The 20,134-nt window shown below is 38.0% G+C and overlaps 1 protein-coding gene across 5 annotated transcripts in view; it reads left to right on the plus strand.

Moving 5' to 3' along the window:
* GAK (cyclin G associated kinase) overlaps window positions 1-20,134 on the plus strand; it is a 71,208-nt gene that overhangs the window by 11,577 nt on the left and 39,497 nt on the right. For 3 of the 5 annotated variants that reach the window (XM_057426498.1, XM_057426502.1, XM_057426499.1), the window contains exons 3-11: window positions 1,307-1,366; window positions 3,232-3,346; window positions 3,777-3,919; window positions 6,986-7,111; window positions 8,428-8,535; window positions 13,682-13,817; window positions 14,401-14,513; window positions 15,084-15,195; window positions 17,435-17,558. In XM_057426498.1, the coding sequence (XP_057282481.1) occupies window positions 1,307-1,366; window positions 3,232-3,346; window positions 3,777-3,919; window positions 6,986-7,111; window positions 8,428-8,535; window positions 13,682-13,817; window positions 14,401-14,513; window positions 15,084-15,195; window positions 17,435-17,558 (1,037 nt within the window). The remainder of the gene's footprint in view (window positions 1-1,306; window positions 1,367-3,231; window positions 3,347-3,776; window positions 3,920-6,985; window positions 7,112-8,427; window positions 8,536-13,681; window positions 13,818-14,400; window positions 14,514-15,083; window positions 15,196-17,434; window positions 17,559-20,134) is intronic. The other 2 variants (XM_057426500.1, XM_057426501.1) reach the window with 1 other exon arrangement.

Genomic DNA, 20,134 nt, shown 5'->3' on the forward strand with positions numbered 1-20,134 from the left:
TTACTTGATGCTTTAGCATGGTAGTTAACCTTTGATGCGTAGCATAAACAGGTAATTTGGAAAAATTCAGAATGATAGTGGTGTTTGTAGCACGCTGTACCTGTTAGGACCCTGTGTTTTCTACCAGAGATTTGAGCTGCTTTGTTGGGTACTGCTGCTGTTTGTCTTCATTTGGTCTAGAAATTCATGACCCTGCATAAGCATTTTGGGTGAAAAAATCTTTCCTAATTGCCTGAAATGGGGTATATTAATAGTTTCACTCATCAGCAGGAGATTTGGCTCACTGGCTAGCCTTCCTTTGTACTTCCCGAGTAAGCTTCATCAGTATTAAAAATAATGGTCTGAACTTTGACTCATTGATCAGATATTCAGTCTGGCATTTCTGAAACACCCCTGGATTCGTGTTTTTGAAGGCTTATAATAACCATGTAACAGCTGAAAAACTGAAGTATTGTGGAAAGGACAAAGGGAAGTCATTGTGTTCACCATAAAATTACTTCATTTTTGGGGTAGGGATGTTCTGTGACTGTATCCGTACAAAGACTTCTTACCTTGGAGGAAAAGCGAAAAAGGGTAGTAGTAAGAGAAGTAGAGAGGTAAGATTGCCAACAGTAATTACTCTTTTTTCCTTTTTTGTATCACATCTTGCACTAACAAAACATGGCCAAACGCATACAGTATGTGTGTTCAAAATCTTATCAAGAAGTAGCCCCATTAAAAAAAATTACAGCTAAAAGGTGAACCATTACTGTACTTCCTCTGTTTTATTAAACTGGTACTTTTGTAGCAAATGCTCAGATTGATTCTAGTCAAGTGGTGGCTCTAAATCCAAGCTATGTTGGTAATAGTAATGCTTAATTTTGCTACTGATTACTCAGGTACTATTGAAAATGTTGGGTTACATAATTCGGACAAGTTGTGGCTGGTATAGGTTGAAGGTTGTTTAGAGATTTGAGGCAGAAAATGAGTTTTTACTTGTCAGTGCACAGTGCTGTAGCCAACAGACTTCAGTGTTTTATACAACAGAAAACTGTCAGAGCAGTTAGTTCATGAGTGTTGAAGGTTACAACTGCTCAGCTATTGCTAAGCCTGAACAGTACAGGTAGCTGGAAAACTGTGTGTTTTGCTCATGGCAATATGTCCAAATGTACAATATGCCTACTTTGTTTACTGTCCCATCACATTTCCTTAGGTTTTTGATTGATTGTAGCTTATCCTTTGTGTTGTGAAAAAAAAAAAATTATCCATGCACTGTTTTCTGTAAGCTTTAATAACTATCGTCTCAGTTTTTTCTGTTCTCTGGCAGCGGTTGTTGTCTAATGAAGAAGAAAAGAACAAAGCCATCATTCAGGAAGTTTGTTTTATGGTATCCCTTTCTGGAACATATTTTAATGTTTTGATTTAATTGCCTGATAACAAAGGTTTCTGAGAAAGGGGACTGCTCTACACATTTGGTTCTTTCCATGCCATACACTACTTAAAAGGATAAATATTCTGAGGAAGGTTTGGGTCCTGGTTTATCAGGAATCTGGCATCAACATCCAGCAAGTTCAGTTCTTCAAAAGTTGCAGGAACTTAATATGTGAAGATAACTTTCACAGCTTGTGTAGACTTTGTTATTTACTTTGCCTAGCAAAAAATGAAGTTCTTATATGGGCTTTTTTGCATTCCTGTGACTGTGTTCAAGAGACCTTTTGGTTAATCAGATGATACTTAGATCTTAAGTAGACTTCCCTCGCTTGCACTGGATATATTGCCTTTTTGACTACACAGAACTTTGCTTTTACTTTCAAAATTTATAAATTTTTGCTCAGATGCATCTGGCTTTATAAAGTAATACTGAATGTTAATTTAGTAGAATACATGCATCAGAAACCAGAAGCAGATGATTCTCAGGGTCGTTGCTGTCCTCTTCCTCTTCAGTGAAGCTAGATGGTAAGGTATAATGCAATCTCAGTCCATGAGTTTAGTAAACTCAGTATTTGCTCCCTGACGTCTGCTGTAAGACCCTCAGTTTGTTTCAAGAGTCAGTGAGTAGCTGTATGCTGCTGTTTCGTTTCCAGTCTGAGTATTCAGCTTCATTTTGAGTTACCATGCAAAACCACTTCATTTAAACTACTTAAATATTTTTCTATGATTACTGAAATGTTTGGCGAAGTCTTACACTAAACACCACTCACTGGAAGTATACTGGCAAATAACAGACTGTGGTAGCGCTATATGTTTTCTAGGTACTCTGTGTTGTCAGGAGTAAAGAACTGAATGTACTGTAGATGTTTTTTCACAGTTTGGGCTCATTAAAGCATATGTACAGCGTGAATGAGGGTTAACTGTTGCTACCTTTCCAAGTTACAATTGTGAAACTAATTCCTGTGGCTCTGAGTAAAAGGTTGTTAAGACATGCATAAGATGTAAACTAGTACTTTGGATTCATTCTAATTTGATGCATCCAACTTGTCTTTTTTTTTTTATAGCTTTGCTGTACTTACGACATCTTTGCTTTTTTCCTTTTAGAATTGGTGAATGCATCTTGTAAATAGTGTGTGTTTGCCTCAGGCATGAGTATCAGTACATGACCAGAGTGATGGCTGCCAGGGGCAGCACAGATGGGCGTAATGCAATGTAACTTCCACTGGCAGAAACTGAGATCACTTAAATTTTATTCTCTTTTACATAGTTCAAAAATGGTACCATGAAACATGACAAAGGTTTTAGTATGGAGAATTATTACTCATGATGGGACGATAAGTTCCTTGGTCTTTCAGAGCTGTTATTTGTTTTGAACTTTAATTTCTTAAAATTGAAACATAATATACTTACTACTTCCTTTGAAAGGACAGGTGTTGCGACAGCTGCCCTTTCTTAATCAGCCAGCTAGAGAAGTAGCTAATAATTAAAAGGTCTCTCTGGTACATATGTTAATGCCTTGCTGTCACTATTGGAAGACAAAAATAAGTAACTAGGTCTGTTATGAAGTCCAGTTTCCTCAGCCTTAATCACAAGGATTTTTTTAATGTTTTATTTTGACTTTTTATAATATTATCTTCAGTGGCTTCCACTGAAGTCTATTTTTTTAGCTGAGGCATGATTCCTTGTTCTACTTGATATCTTTTTTACAGTGATAATGCTTTTTGTGGTTTTAAGCTAACATTTCAGATGAGATGTCTGTGAACTGCTGTATACAATTGTACCAGTAAACTTGGCAGTCTTCCTTGAACGTGTTACCTCCAGAAAAAGCTTTCAGGGCATCCCAACATTGTCCAGTTCTGCTCTGCTGCTTCAATAGGAAAAGAAGAATCGGACACAGGGCAAGGAGAATTTCTTCTGCTTACAGAGCTGTGTAAAGGTAAACTTTTTTTTTTCCCCAGCAGTACATGTTGCTTTTGACAGCTGTTTGCACAGGTTGCATCACAGTTCAGAAGCTTTGAAAGCCTTGTAAGGGTAGCATAGTTAGTGGAGCTGGAGTTCAGCCTTGTCACTTATGGGATAAGGAGCATGTTGAGACTATAGTTCAACCTCATCTTAAATATGGGGTTAGTATTAAGTTCTTTAAGACTGGCTGGAGGAAGGAAGAGGAGGAATAGTTCCTTAGAGCACTATTTCCTTTGGGCACTGCAGTCAGTGTGGATTTACAATTTTCAGAATATCCATCTAATATTCACAGCTCAAGGCTGTAAGTCTTCCTTGATGAGAAAAGTATTTGCCTATTTGTGCCAGGCTTTCAGAATTTGTGGTGTTCTCTGCATGCTTATGTGAATTTTTCTCATTTCCTGTAGGGCAGCTGGTGGAATTCTTAAAGAAAGTGGAATCCAAAGGTCCTATCTCCTGTGACACAGTTTTGAAGATCTTTTATCAGACCTGCAGAGCAGTGCAGCATATGCATAAACAGAAACCTCCTATTATCCATAGAGACTTAAAGGTGTGTTGCAGTATTTAAATAAAGGCTGAATTTTTAAACACCAAAGGAACTCATCAGGCTGAATCAGTGTTAAGACTGTTGATCAAGTACAGTGGACACTCTTGAAAGTGGTGCTTAACTGCACCTTTTGCCTTGCCAAGACTGCTGGATGTCAGTGGAGGTCATGACTGAAATACTTGCATCTCTTTCAGCATTGTCATCCTGTGCTTGTGGTTAGTACTAGCTGTACTGTCTGAACAAGCTGACAGAAAAGTAATATATCATGGTTTTCTCGTTAAGTCAGTCTTCAAGTAGTTTGCTTTTGATAAAATAACCAGCTACAACTTGTGTTGCAGAGGTGAGTGAGTTTTCTAAATAGAAGAGAGGTAAAGCTTTTAAGGAGAAGGGGGGGCAATGTTGGATTCTCTGTAAAAGGTTACATAGCCCTTTGAGAACATCTAGGAAGCTGTTAGTTTTAGAACTAACAACTTGTGTTGCATTTTAGGGCTTGGTTTTAAATTTAATTTTAAAATTTGGTAGGCATAATTCAAAGCTGCTATAGGATTATGCTATAGAAACTGGTGTCCCCTTAAAAACTTCAGTGATTTGAGAGGACTTCATCTTTTTTTTGAATTTTGAAGGCAGCACCTTTACATCCATGCTATATAATAAATGAAGGAGACCTAATCATCAGTGGGATTCTGGTGTACTACAAATAGATTGAAACCCAGTGGAGGGAGGTGGTCTTTGTAAACATAAGCAAAATAAGATTTTTATTCCTCAAACATTATCTGAATTTGATATGTCAGTTTCCTGTTTGATGTGATACCAGCTGAATATAAGAAAGGAGAATTCATTCCTCCTTAAGTAAGGATGTACTTGATTACTTTAGGAAAAGGAAGATGAAACCACTTACTAAAAAAGTAAATGTGTGCTAAGTGTTTTCAACACTGATGAACGCTTTGATTTTAGGCAGTAGTATGACCCCTTAGTATCAAAATAGTTTTGAAGATGAAGCACTCTTTTCCCCCATGCCCCCTGTTTTTTTTTTTTCTTGGTACCATTGAACAGACTTTTACCTCATGTAAAAGAAATCTTAACCAAGCTGTCATAGAACTTTCTTGGGGTTACTTTCTAGAAGAAAATCTTTTCAACACTGAAGTTTTGGTACACCAGCCCCTAGAAAAGCTTGTAGACAAGCCTCTTCTCTGAAAAAAGGGTAACAAACTCTACAGATAAATACATAAATACACAATTTCTACATAGCAAGCTCCATAGGAGTTGAATGAATGCTATAATTCAAAGTCTGTTTTTTCTTGTCAAGTAATTCCAGTTCCTGGCAAAGATAAAATACAGAAAAAGGCAGGCGTTTGGTTTTGTGTTGGTTTCACATTACCAGGGCTCCAAGGCAAGATTGAGTGATAGTTGTGCTGCAGTAGGCAGAGGCCTTACTACCAGAAGCCAAATAGGGTCATTTAACTGTGCTGCCCTTTCAAAAGGCTGAACTAAGGTCAGCAGCATAAAAACGTTTGGTCAAAGTTTTGAGCATGAGATGTAATGTGGCTGTTGGGGAGGGGTGTTGTAGTTTGGAGTTGTAACAGGATTCATGAACTTCTACCGTGCAGCCTAAAAACAAATTCACCTTTGTAGTGGTGGCTGTTTCTGTTTTCCTGTGCTTTTCTTCTCTCCCTTGTCAGTGTAATGCATTAATTGTTCCTCAGCTTCTTTGGATGAAGTTTGCACTTACAGTGTGTTACAGCACTGTAAGAACCCAGCTATTTACTGTGTTGTAAAAATTCTAAGCTAGTTAGAGGATGGTTTGTAAAATATCAGTGCTTCTCTGGTATTTTAATTGTCTGAATTTCAGCTTTTCAGGATTCGCTGTGAAGCGCACAGCTAGTCTGTGTAACGCAGGTCACAGAGCCTGTTCAGGTCTCAGTAAGCAGCTGGAGTATTTTACATTACTAGCAGCCTTTCCGAAGCGTGAAAACCAGAATGTATGTGTGCAGAAACTTGATCTCTGTTCTTAAATATGATGATTTTTAGTATCTAAATTTTATGTTGAATGCCCACACATCTTTCTTGTTGTACGTGGAGATAAGCAAAGGTTATCCAACAGAGAAGGGAATTCAGATTGGTCATTGAGATTGATACTTTAACCATTGTTAACAAAGCTTTTGTCTTCCTGTAGGGTAGTCAAAATTAATTTTATGGTGGAAGAATTTGGAAGGGGCATGTATAAGACAGGCTAGTAGTATGTTCTGAAAACTGAGGTTTTACAGAAGGATGTCCATAGATGAGGTTTCAAAGGGAAAGGGAAGGCAAACCTAGTTACCTGAAGTGTAGTGTTGTAATGTTACTAATACACCTTTTGGCTTTTACACCTTTACCTGATTTCATGCAGAGATACAAATTTTCTTTTCAGCTTCTTTGTGATTATGATCCCCCAATACTTCTGCCCAATACCTGCTTTTAACGTCTCCTTGCGCTTCCTCACTATTTCACTTGGCAATCCCAGGAGGTGGGGTTATATGAAGTAGAAAAGGGAGGGATGATGAGCTACTCAGGCAGCACATGGTCCTCAAATAGCTGGTTTCTATCTCTACAGTGATACCAATGTCACAGCTGACTCCTTCTGGGGGTCTCCCAGTAGCCTGCTTTTCTACTAGAACGTTCATGTCTTATGTCTACAGGAGTTGTAGCTTTGACTCAATTGCAGTTAAGCTAAGAGTGTTCAGTTTTATGCATTAAAATGTTCAGGTTTAAAGACACTGCTTCTGCAAGTGGTCCTTTGAAGAACTGGCTTCTTATTAGGCACTTTTTTTTTTCTCCCTGGGATTTATTTTCTGATCATTTGAACATTTCCTGCTCATAGTGTTTTTTGGTACTTCTTTTTAAAAATTGGCTAGATTGCTACCGTATACATGTACGGTACTGTCTGAAATCTTTGTGCTCCTGTAAACAACATGCAGAGCTAAAGTGTGCATTTTTATATATATGCACAGGTGAGTTGATGTTTAAAAGAATGCCTTTTAGTATACAGGAGAAAAGGCATCTTTGATTTATTATTCCACCTCTTTTTTGAAGGTCGAAAACTTGCTTATTAGTAACCAAGGGACAATTAAACTTTGTGACTTCGGTAGTGCTACAACTATAGCTTACTATCCTGACTACAACTGGTCTGCACAAAAGAGAGCCCTGGTTGAAGAAGAGGTAAGACTATTTTAATGCGATTAATCTTAATATCAACAGTGGATTCATTTAACTGTTACTATTAGTCTGGTATTGATTCATGGGAATTCTAAAACAACTGAAGATGGTTTCAGTTGTAATGTTGTTTGTAAAGGTTTGGTTTCGTATTTGTGTTGCCAGAGTTCAAACACTGTCTGCAGCTATAATCATAGCTCTGTAGCTGTATATGCAAACACTGCTTCAACTTGAGCAGTGTCAGTTCTGCAATCTGGTGCAAAAATAGAAGTGATTACTAGAGTTTCTTCTAATTGCACATTTAACAGAAAGTAAAAAATTGGTTATGCCAGAGTGATTTCCTCATCCGTTTTTTCAGTTGAATGGTTTAAATAAAGAAGTGAAAAGTCTGCTCAGTGGAATATGAATAGACACTACGGCAGTGCCTCCAAGACTACAGTGACAGTGTCAAGTGTGCACTGTGTTTTTGCAAAGTGCATTTGTTCTTAGAGTAATGCTGGCAAGTCTAATGTATCAGTTGGACTCAGAATTAATTATGGAGAAATACAGTGACACTTAAAATTCATGTGCATGATTTCTGATATCATAACTACCCTATGAGCCCCCCCTGTTTTGGAATCCAGCATCATTGGAAAGCAGCCCGTTGATTCCTGGAGAAGAAATTATGATGATGTACTACTGTCTTGTATAGCCATGCAAAAAGATGGTAGAAAAGGTGTCTTGAGGGATCCCTTTGAACACAGCTTAACTCTTTGGATGTGTTTGTCATTAAGTGTGATTAAGTCAAACATACACACTGGAGCATGAATTCACTACTTGGTTTATTGGCTTTTTTTCTTTTTTCTGTATTTGTGTCCATATCTCTTTGTCTCATGTAGAACAGTAATTTTACTTAATGTGCTTTGCGGTTTGGAAGAACTCTTGAATATCACTATTACTACTTTGAGTACTGTCTTTATATGGCCTTATATCAAAGCTGTTGTCACTATTGCAGGATTCATAGTATCATAGAATCATAGAATAGTTAGGTCTGGAAAGGACCTTAAGATCATCTAGTTGCAACCCCCCTGCCATGGGCAGGGATACCTCACACTAAACCATGTCACCCAAGGCTCTGTCCGACCTGGCCTTGGAACACTGCCAGGGATGGAGCATTCACAACTTCCCTGGGCAAGCCATTCCAGTGCCTCACCAGTTGATGGCTTCTGTCATCAAGTATTTCTGAAATTAATTTTCAAAGTGAGAATGCTATCCATTCTATATGGGGAGCTATTTCCTTTTTGATTGTCATTAGAGCTTATTAGTAAAACTTCTGTTTCAAGAAATTCTGTCTTCTGCAGATCACGAGGAATACAACGCCAATGTACAGGACACCAGAAATGGTAGACTTGTATTCAAATTTTCCAATTGGTGAAAAACAGGACATTTGGGTAAGAAATTTTTCTCTTGCTGTGTCATAGCTGCTAATGTCATGTTTAAACTGAGTTTGCAGTCTTCATGTTAATTTGATTAAATAAAAACACTGAAATAAACACAGGATAGATTGCCTTACGTCAAAATGAACTTCAATGATGAACTGTGTATCTAAATATTAAGAGAATATTTAGAGATAAGTATTTATTAAGAGATGAGTATTTGAGGTTTTCTCCCAGATCTAGCTTGTTTTCCACTGTGAGAAAGAGTGCTGAACTTTGTAATTTAGTAGTATTGTTGCCTAGTTGAAGCTTGACATCCTAGATCCAGAATACTTGCAGTCCTTGGATTTAAATTCTTGCCTTTTGTGCTCTGCCATATGTGTAATCCTGGGACAGCCTACTGTGGAGTTAAAGATGCTAGTGTCTAAATACTTCATCTAGATGAAATACAGACAGTGAGGATGAGAGTAATGCAGAGATCATTCATGCTTTTTGTAGAAAAGATGATAAATTGTTAACATGCACTAAAAAATCATAAGCAGATACTAAGTAAATTCTCAGTTCTGACTTTCAGCTGTGTAATACTGTAATAATCCTGAAGTATTGCCCGGTGGCCTCATGCTTAGGGACTTAGTTCATTGTATGTTTTTTACAGAGTCGGGTATCAAGTTGTTCAGCTGTTATCTATATTGGCAGTGTTAAAAGACAAATTGAGAAAATGTAGTACTGGTGCTTTAAGAGTTTTTATTTCTAATCTCAGAACTTAATTGAATTTCTTAAATTAGTTACAATATATTGTAAAACGTTATTCAGCTTCTACAGTTGTTAACGATTTTCTTCTGGCATGTGAAGAAACACCAAAAAAAATATATTTTTCTGATCATTTGATCACTTTATGTGTGCTAAATGCTGGAAGTCTAGGCCAAAATTACACCTAGGTAAACATGAAGGTAGAAATGTGTTTAACAAAAGCCTCACTCAAAAGGCTACAGCTTATATTTTGTTTAGAATAATTCCTCATCCATTAGTATTAACATGGTGGTTGTCTCCTACTGTGTCTTTGGAAGATCTGCTCCATTTAGTAAGTTTGTGTTGAAACATGTTGTTCTATGTGGTTTCCATTACACACTGCATTCAATGAAAATGTGCAAAGTATCTGGCAATAGAATGTCGCACTGTCTTGGAAAGCATAACTGATCTTGTTGCGTTCCGTAGAAGGCAGGTGGGATGATTAACACTCCTGGTTGTGGTCACTATAGTGATCACGATGTGAGCTTGGATGGCCCTTCATACATTCCCACTCTTGCCAATCTGTGAAAAAGCAGAAGAGTAAGATTTGGAATACATTAGCTAAGGAACAAAATTTCAAAGTGGGGTTCAAAGAAAAACCACCCCCTCCCCCCCAAAAAATCCAAAACAAAAAATACCCTCCCCAAAAAGCCCCCCTGCATCCCCCAAAAAAGACACCACAAAAAACCCAAAACACAAAAAAGCAGGGAAAAAAAGAAACCTAAAAACAACAAAAGCCAAAAAATCACACAAACAAACCAACCTTAAAGTCAGTGCAAGACATCCAGCAGGTAAACTGAATTATCTCTTTACATTTCATGTAGTTTAATTCTTTTTAGGAAGTATCCAGGTCAAATCACAATTGGTGTTTAAAATATTCAAAATGTATCACTCCTGCAGTCCTGCAGTGCAAAAGTTAGAGGGAATGAAAAGCATTCTCTAGCAGTGGATGCAAAGATCAAATCTAAGTGGTCTGTTCACTTCCTGTGTGTTCAGCTGATTCCCTTTGTGTTTTTCTGCCCTGTGTGGCTATGGATGCTGTCTTCTGATGTGCATGGTGTTGTTTTGGACTGTGCAAGAGTTTTTTCATTCCTCCAGTTAAATTATTGTCTGCCTTACTTCTTTGTAAACAGGCATTTCCATAGCAGACTAGGTAGTATCCTGTACTCTGATACTGGATTAATTAATGTGGTTTTACACGATCCTTCAGTACATACATTATGGAGAGCTATATACCAACAGACTGACAAAAATCTACTTGCTATACAGTAACACAGAATTAATTATATGCAGTTTATTTCTGTCCCTGGATTGAGAGACTCATCAACTAAATACCAGACCTTTGAGACTTAAGTAATGTTCAAATCTTTGAAACTCTTCTTGGGATAAACTGGCGGTGAAGGAGAGTTGGAGGTTGTTCATGCAGAGGACTGGAGGCAGTGAGCAGATTTCTTAGCTAATGTTATTCACTAGCTTGTCTTGTCTGTGGGGGCTGTAAGAGTCCATATGCTGAAGTAACTGAGCTGGGGTTCAGAAGAACTTTGAGGAGTTTTCCAGTCCTTTGTGTAAACATTTGGTGGAGGCATTGGATGCTTTATAGTAAAACTCTTATAGGCCAGATGGAACACAGTTTTCTGTGTTATTACTGTGTAATTACTGTTATTACTGTATAACTGCCATATTTAATCTGTTAACTTGTATGAAAACATAGAATATATATCAGTTTACATTTTCTTGGGAAAGAGATGAGATTATCCTAACTAAACCATAATACCCAGACTATTCTAAGATTAGAACTGGAAACTGACTTCTGGGTGGTTGGTTGTCGGGATGTACATGTGTCACATTTGGATATACCAGCATATTTGAAAGTTGCCAGCATTGGTAGTCCTGGTTTTGTGATTTATGAGACTTGAATGAACCTGAAAATGTTCTTAAACATTATTTGGTTTAAGCTTTGAGTAGCCTTCTGATTGCAGGTAGTAAAGGGGCTGTCATTTCAGGCTTATTTTCTTAAAATCTTTACCAGAACAAGTGTTTCAGAGACTATCTGTCCCCACAATATCATTTTAACTGATTAACATTTAAATGCTTACATAGCAGGTGCATTGCATAATGAGTTAGAAATACAAAAGACTGAATTCTGTCTCCACAAATAAAGTGAGTCTCCTTAAAATGCATGATGAAGGTATGAAAATGCCAGAGCCTCTTTAAAAGAAAAATCTCTGTTCTTGAACATGTTTGGTGTTGCAGGACTACTCATTTTTGTATACTGTGAAATTCATAAAATGGATTTATTATAATTATTTTTAAAAAGATAGGAATAAAAGAATCCCTGAACCTGAAAAATTCCATAAATGGGAAAAACGCCACAAACCTATGTAGCAACAGAACTGCTTCTTGGAGTTCTCTAATTGACATACCAAACAAATGAATGTTTCACTAAGTGTTCTATCTTCAGAAAAACATCAAAAATGTGAAGCTGAAAGGAGTTCTAAATTTCTAAAGAAGTGTGAAGCTGATCTCTAAAGCTCTGGGAATATATAGAGTTGCATAAATCAGCAGTTGGTGATTGAAACCTGAAATTTGTAGGTAGCATTAGGAAGCTTAATCAATTTAATTGTCTAAAATTTTGCTTTAAATATTACTGCTTGAATTAAAAACCGCACAAACAAGAACAGCCAGCCAATTGGGTCATGAATCAGAAAACTTGAGTTTATAAACTCTTCTCATTCTAAGACAAGTTTTATGTAAAGAAGGTGGATATTGCAGACCTCATTTTGTTCATGGCTGTGAGAACCTTCCAGTTTTCTCTAGGACTGTGGTGCTAACTCATAAGATGCAAGATAAGGTATAGAGGTTAAGGATAAGGTGTTTCTTTATCATTGGGTCAATATCTTTGTATAAAGTATCAACACTCCTTTGAGTGGTGGAGGAGGAAGAGGGCGGAAGTGGGCTCATGCCCCAGTCCAGGCTACAGCTGCTGAAGGCAAGAGAACCAACAACTGTAGTAGCCACCCTCTGTTAATATGGGCAACCCTGCCTGGGGCTTACACCAAGGTTTTCCATTCTGTGCCTCCCGGATTGCTGGGAGACACCCATGTGGGACAATAATGCTGGTTACTACAGGCATTCTGCCCACTTAGGTGGCCACTGCTTCACTGGGGCTAGTGGCAGGAGTTCAGTCCCATGGTACCCCTTGAAAACAGAGCTCCCTTTGCCCCATGTCCTTGGGGAACTTCCAGCTCCTTGTAGAGTACCATGGGGTAAGAGCTGGTGTTACCTGTTCTGCAGACTGTTGGCAACTCTCCAGCTTGGTGGCAGAGGACTGCAGCACTGCAGCATGTTGTGGTCTGGTGGTTTCCCTGTCTTGGATGTCCAGCTATAGTTCAAAGTAGCCACCATCCATTACTGCAGGCAGGCCCTGTCTCTGTGCCCGCCTTTTCCTGTCCTTGCTTATCTGGCAGCTCATCTGCCAGTGTGGGCTCATACTGCCCTTGTTATACCATCCAGGGCTGGCAGTATCACCAGCTGCCCCTGCGAGCATTCTGCTTGCTGCAGCACCACCACGACATCTTCACACTGTTTGCTGGGTAAAAAAACTGGGTGGCCAAGCTTCAAAAGTGGTGGTGAGTGGAGTTAAATCCAGTTGGTGGCTGGTCACAAGTTGTGTTCCCCAGGGCTCAGTACTGGGGCCAGTTCTGGTTAGTATCTTTGTCAGTTAGCTGGATGAGGAGATTGATTACATGCTTGGTTTGCAGGTGATACTAAGCTGGGGGGAAGTGTTGATCTGCTGGAGTATAGGAAGGCCTGTATCAGCTATAGTGTGGCCGGCCCGACCAGGGCAGTGATCATCCCCCTGTACTGGGCACTGGTGAGGGTGCACCTTGAATCCTGTGTTCAGTTCTGGGCCCCTCACTGCAAGAGAGACATTGAGGTGCTGGAATGGGTCCAGAGAAGAGCAGCGAAGTTGGTGAAGGGTCTGGAGCACAAGTCGTCTGGTGGAGCAGGTGAGGGAGCTGCAGTTGCGTAGCCAGGAGTAGGAGATTGTAGCAAGGTAGGTGTTGGTATTGTCTCCCAAGTAAGTAGCAAGCTATAGGACAAGAAGAAGTGCTTGAAGTTGCACCAGGGAGTTTAGATTAGAGGTTAAGACATCTTACTTCCCCAGAAGGGTTTTCCAGCATTGGAAAAGGCAGTCCGGGGCAGTGGTTAAGCCACCATCCCAGGAGGTGTTTAAAGTGCTTAGGGACATGGTTTAGTGGTGGACTTGGCAGTGTTAGGTTAATGGTTGGACTCTGTGATCTAAAGTGTTTTTTTTCCAGCATAAATGATTGCATGATTCTGTGAAATATTTCTGTTTAACTCTGTCTAGGCTCTGGGCTGTATCCTGTACTTGCTGTGCTTTAGGCAACATCCATTTGAAGATGGAGCTAAACTTCGTATAGTCAATGGAAAATACGTGATACCTCAAAATGACACCCGCTATTCTGTGTTTCATGATCTTATTCGTAAGTTTACAGTGTTACTTAATTTAGTGTCTTCATGGATACATTTTATTAATGACTGTTGTTTAACATGTTGACATGGGATGATGAAAAGCTTAACTTAAACAACTTCTTGGTTTGTTAAAAATTCCAATCCATTATAAAAAAAAAATAAAATTGTAAATGAAATTTAAAACTTGTGGTTTTTTTAGTTTTGTTGCCTGTCTTGCTTAGGATCTGAATTAGGCCATAGGAACAACTAGTGTTTTGATTTAGTTTCTTTGAATTTTTGTTAGAAATTCTGTTTTCATTAAGTTTTCAATAGATTACTAGAAACTTGAATATAAATATGTCTCCAGCTCTAACAGGATTTAAGTTACTTCTGATGTTAATCATCAACTGATCCTAAAGTATATTCTTTGAAATAACCAAAAATTTTTTTTTGATGGATACCCGTTATGACAATTATATCTGGTTACGGATTTAGCAATTGCTTTACTCTGTTAACATCTTGAATTACTTAGTGCACTGGAGTGCCCTGAAGAAATTAATATATGCTGGGAGAAAAGCTCTGAAGGATTTCTGTTACATTGAATCTCTTTTTTAGGTTCTGCTTTGAAGGTGAACCCTGAGGAGAGACTATCAATCACTGAACTTGTGAATCAACTGCAGGAGATAGCAGCAGCTAGGAATGTGAATCCTAAATCGCCTATCACAGAGGTAAAGATATCTCATAAAGGGTATTACTGATTAGGTCTCCTTTATCTCCTCTTCTGTGCAGTAAGTGTGTTTAGTAACAGATGTCAGTAGGTGCCCTGTTCCTTAAGTCTTTTGAAAATTTCACACCAATTTGTTTTGAAGTTCAGTTGAATTGATCTGCAGGACTTCTAAGATTTGAAAACTTTTGAAAAGGTGCCTTTTAAGGCACAGAGCTTACGTGACATGCAAGGAAACTAGTTATTGTTACTATTTGTTGAAAAACTTCTCATGTTCTTGGGTCATTCTTTAGTATTCAAGTGCTCTGTTTAACATGCTGCACTTAATCATAATAGCATAGAAAAATCTAGCATATGAAGGCTTTGCCTACACTAACTTGAAACAAACTGAAGTATCCTCTGTTCAATGCTTAATTCTCACAAAACTGCATGTGAATCGATTAGATTATGTTAACTTCATGGCTTTTTCCTGAGGTTCAGCTTGCTTGTTCTCACCATGTAAAAGTGATTTCAAAGCCTAATAAGCTGGCTAAATTGACAAGAAAGTAGTCATAGTAACTATTAATCTTCTCAGCTCCTGGAACAAAATGGAGGCTATGGAAACAATGCTCAGCCTCGGACATCTGTGACCTCCGTTTCACAGAGTTCCAAGCCTGCAGGACAGCTCAACAATATGTACAATGCAGGTAAGTGCAGAAGAAGACAACGTCTTAGTATAAAACCAATTGCATAACTTCTGGGGATAGGGGGGAAATCTTTTGACGGTTTTAGACATCTTGCACAAGATAGCAAAAATGCTATTTTGCATTTATATTGCTGTTTCTAACTTTGTTTTATATTTGTCAGGGTTTGGTTTTGTGTTGATGCATGTAAAATTTGAATTTCTGCTGTTCATTGCTGGGCAAGATAAAATTTGGTTTTCTATATAAAGTAATTGAAACTAAAATACATTATTGATGTGTGGATGTGAGACAAGTCAACTAAAACTTGGTGAAAGTGCAGATACAATAAGTGGCAATATTCTCTAGAACAAGAGCAGTGGAGAAAGTAGACTTTAGGTGATAAAACCATGTAAAAGTGGGTTATTTTTGAAGTCCAAACTTCTCAATTCAGTGAGGCAATGATATTTTAAAGTGTCTTCTGTAAAGTGGAGAATTTGAGTTTAAGTTCAGACTGTTAAAAATCTTTCAGAGATGCTGTATTTTAACTGAAAATGTGTTACTTTAACAGAAGTTACTGAAACCAGTACATACTGTTTGTGTACAATATTGGATCATTGGGGTAAGAAAGGGACAGCTGTCTTTGCTTTCTAAGAACTACTTAACATCAGTTACAACTTAAAAATATAGCATCTGTTCTGTGGCTTTTGGTATAATTGTGCTAAAATGGGCTTGGTGTTTAACTTCAGAAAGTCCAGTAAAGAGCTGCAGAAGCAATTGCAGGGATTTGACTATGGACCACAGTAGTTCATTAATGTTAAGGAGTCACTGACCTGACATGTATTTATTTTAGCCTGCAAAAAGCATGTCTGAGGACTAAATACTTCTGTAAGTATCTGGGGTCCTTCTCTCCCTCTTGCTTTCTTCCCCAAGAGGCTTTTGATTCCCCTGTGATAGTTTGAAGTGTATCTGACAGTGATCATAGTCTAAAGCTCTTCAGTATTTTCACTTCCAAAAAACTAATGTCTGACAGCCTCAAAAGTAAAAAGCAGTATCTTAAATTCAGTTTATTTGATATCTAGTCAGTAGTTTCAGAAATAGCTGGTACTGCCTTGACTGCAGCTAATTAAGGGAGTATTGTGCAGGTAGGCCTTCAGGAGGTGGTTGCACCATAGGACATCAAAGGTGAGAAGAAGTTGTGGTTTCATCTGAGGAAAAATAATAGTTGCACTAGCAATACTAAATAGTCAACCAAAACATGTTTCCACAGCGACACGATTAACAGCTGACATATGCATTCTGTGAGAACAGATACTCCAGAGTTCATTCAGCAAAAACTAATTGCACTTAATATAGTAATGAGAATTTGGTAGGCTTATTTGCATCTAATATTGTATTAAAAAGCAGTTTCTGTACCCATCATATATATCATATGTGGATATGGAACACTTCAATTAATGTAGAAGATATCAAAGGATTTAGTGTGAGGTGTCCCTGCCCATGGCAGGGGGGTTGGAACTTGATTATCTGAAGGTCCTTTCCAACCCTAACTGTTCTATGATTCTATGATTATTTTGTAGTGTGTTCAGTTTTCCTTCTAGGTTGATACTTCTTGCTTGATATACTGAATTGTGAGTGAGACAAAGGATATTAATGTTCCAGGGAAACTTCTAAAATTGGGTAATATTTATTATTGTGGTGATGTTACCTATCTATCAATTTCTGTGGAAGAATCCAGCTTCCTAATAGGATTATGATCGAAAGGCTGTCTGGCCATCTGTTTTGTGCAAGAATGAGTACTGTTTGCTGTATACAATCACATTAATAGGGATGTTGTGCTTGAAAAGTAACTGAATTATGACAGCTGCTTTTGAAGCCCTGCATTAAAATGTGTCTGCTGGGGGTGCTTAAGTAGATTTGCTAATGATAAGCTACACTTTGATTGATATTAAAAAAAAAACAACAGTAGTTTGCTGCACTGCCAATATAAAATAAATGCTTTACTTTCAGAATTTTTTTACCTTTTTTTGTCTTAAATGCAGCAATCAATTATAATGTGTTAAGTAGTTTGCTAAACCTCCTGACTTCAGGAAGTACTATGTTTTGCGTAAGTCATAGTTAAGCAGAATTTTAGAACTCTTGAGCCTTTCAACAAGGTGTAGCCTGTATCTGCATTCACTCCCAGATTTATTGGCAACTTGCTTTAGTATGGAGCCCATTCCAGGATATGACTTAAAGTACAATTATTTTTATTCAACTACTCTAGGCCTGACTGTTGCGGAATGTGACCAGACTTATGGAGGGTTCTTTGATATTCTGAGGGGTGGAACAGAGCGATTTTTCACTAATATTAAGGATACATCTTCTAAAGTTATCCAGTCTGTGGCCAAGTGAGTAAAAAACCCTAAACGACCAAACTTAAATTGTGATGGTAAGAGTTCTAAATGAAGGATTGGGAGCTTATTCCAGAAATGATCAAATTCAGTATCATTTTCTAAGTATGAGCTCTAAGAGCTGATAGCTGGCTCTGAGATTTTATGAATGATATAAATACCAGAGTTTCTTCAGCAATTATATACTAGAAATGAGAATGCTGGGGGCAAAAGCCTTTCCAGAATTACTGCTTTCTCTGCTGCATTTTAGTTACTAAGGCTTGGAAGAGATGAACAAGTGGGGGCTGAGCAGGGTGGAGAGGTATGGACTATCATGGTTCAGAATGAATTCAGTGAATTATGTATAAGAGAGGGAGAAAAAAAGGTGGTGAAAAGTACAAATAAAGGAAATGGGGGCAGGAATTAAAACTGCAGGGAAACAGTGTATGAGTTCTGTCCAGTTTAGTTTGCAGGTGGAGTCCTATGCCCTCTAAAGCAAAGTGAGAGAATCTGCAGTTTGTCTCCTTTGCCCTATATTGCATGGAAAAAGACTCTCACTGTTTTGATGTATATGTTTTCAGGTATCTCGTATGTGATTATTTTTTCCTAATCAGATTTTCAATCCTATTCCAAATGTTTCTAGTACCTCTGTGTGATAAATATTATTCTGTTATTCCTCCATTTTTCATTTGTAATACTTTATGCGGTGTAAAAGTTTTTTCTTAATCCTAAAAAGAACAGGTATGTCACTACTGAATACCATGGCTGAACTAGAGCTTCCTAAAGAATATTGCACCTTGTCCCTCACTGTACAGTCTGTGGCCCTGTAATTGGGATACTGTGCTGTGGCACTGTGAAGTCTATTGCTTGCCACGTTTTTCTGCCACTGAGAATAACTTATGCATAATGCATTCTAAAATGTTTCTAATAATCGGGTAAGTTAGATCTGTAGATGGTGCACCTCTGTAGCCAGTTCAAGTGCATTTTTAGCTGTTTGCTCTTACACTTGGACTGTTTAAACTTGCCGTGTGTGGGTTAGAAAGATCATGTCCTCTGTTTTGTAAAAGTCACAAAAGCTGTTCAGCTTTGGTTTGTCCTTAAGCTTTCTGCAGAAGCTGTAGCATCAGACTTTGCAATCTGGGGAAACTATGATGACTCAAGAGAAGACAGGGGAAGTACAAGGGGAATGAGCTGTTGCATGATGAAAAGTGGTGACTTGTTAGCAGCTCAGCAGAACTGTAGGAATTCCATGTATGAAATAAGATGATCAGCTACAACTTTTAAGCAACTGCTCTGCATTTTATTTGTTTGGCATGTGCTGTCTTGCAGCCTCTGTTCTTTACCTCCTTGTACCTGCTACCGTCTGTGGAACTGATCTCCCTTCCTGTTCAGTCCTACTTCTGTTCCTTTTGTGGTATCTTGTTAAATGAAACGTACTTTGTCAGTAAAACATGAAATGTTCTGCAGATTCTTTGCCTTTGATGGCTCTACTACTTATAAACTTTAAGGTAGTTAATTCCTTGTCTTGAATCATGCCCGTTTTGCTTAGATTAAGTTCCACAGCAGAGAAATTGCTTTTCTTCCTTTGTGGTATATAACACTTAAATTCTTCTTTACCTCTGACAGTGTTATAAGCCTTATTTTCCCATGCCTGTGTTCCTGTATTAGATCTTATTCTGATACTGTGTTTTGATTGTACACTACATGCTTCTGAAGCACTCTTGCATTTCCACTTCCTTGTGTTCTTGTTTCCACATGACTTTATGGATTGTTGCCTCCAACAGTGAATTATGTTTGAAGAAGTTTCCTTTTCTTGCTCCTGCAAATGGCATCTTCCTTAAAGGCCACTGGAAGTTTTAATTACTTTTTTGAATTTCTTTTTTGTGCCATTTTCCCCTTTTCTAGTAGTGGATTAGCACTATCTAAAATAGAATATTTTATATAGAATGGCTTATTCTTTGCCTGAAACTTATTTTTATCTCTTACTTAACAGGTGTGTGTTGCTTTTTGCTTTGTGTGATTTCCTTTGATTGCATAGTAAGTGTAGTGTGTGAGGAATGAGGTAGTAACTGTACATCCAGCTGCATTTACAGAGGTCATCTGATAGCTTCTGAAGTATAGGACATTGATTACTTGCTGTCTGAAAAGATGCTGTTCATTTCACATGCTCTTCATTACTGTTCCTTGTTCAAATTATGGGAACTGGCCAAAGTTCTGCATCTCGTAATTCTAGAGTTCTGTGCAACTCTGAATTGCTGATTAGTGTTCTGTGGCTGAACTATGTGCTTGGCACTTTAGTTAGAATCCCTTTTTTGACAAAAATGGGAAAGCGTGATAGAGGTGAAACTTGAGGCTCTTGATTCCTGCAGAGACCCCCATGGCAGTATTGTTTATACCTTAAATTTGTGTGGGACATTTGGAACTGTTGGAATCTTCTAAACTGCTTCAAACCATACTTCGCATGATTATTTACATTTTGGTAGTGTTTGAGCATCTGTTAGGAATGTGAGTGCTATTGAAGGTATGTTAGTGCAGGTCTTTGTGGAACTTACTATTAGTGAAGGAAAAAAAAAAGTTCTTTAATTTTCATTCCT

This window comes from Pezoporus wallicus, unplaced genomic scaffold, assembly GCF_028554395.1.
Source record: "Pezoporus wallicus isolate ANWC-B61680 ecotype Strahan unplaced genomic scaffold, APGP_CSIRO_Pwel_v1 contig_5116, whole genome shotgun sequence".
Classification (NCBI taxonomy): Eukaryota; Metazoa; Chordata; class Aves; order Psittaciformes; family Psittacidae; genus Pezoporus; species Pezoporus wallicus.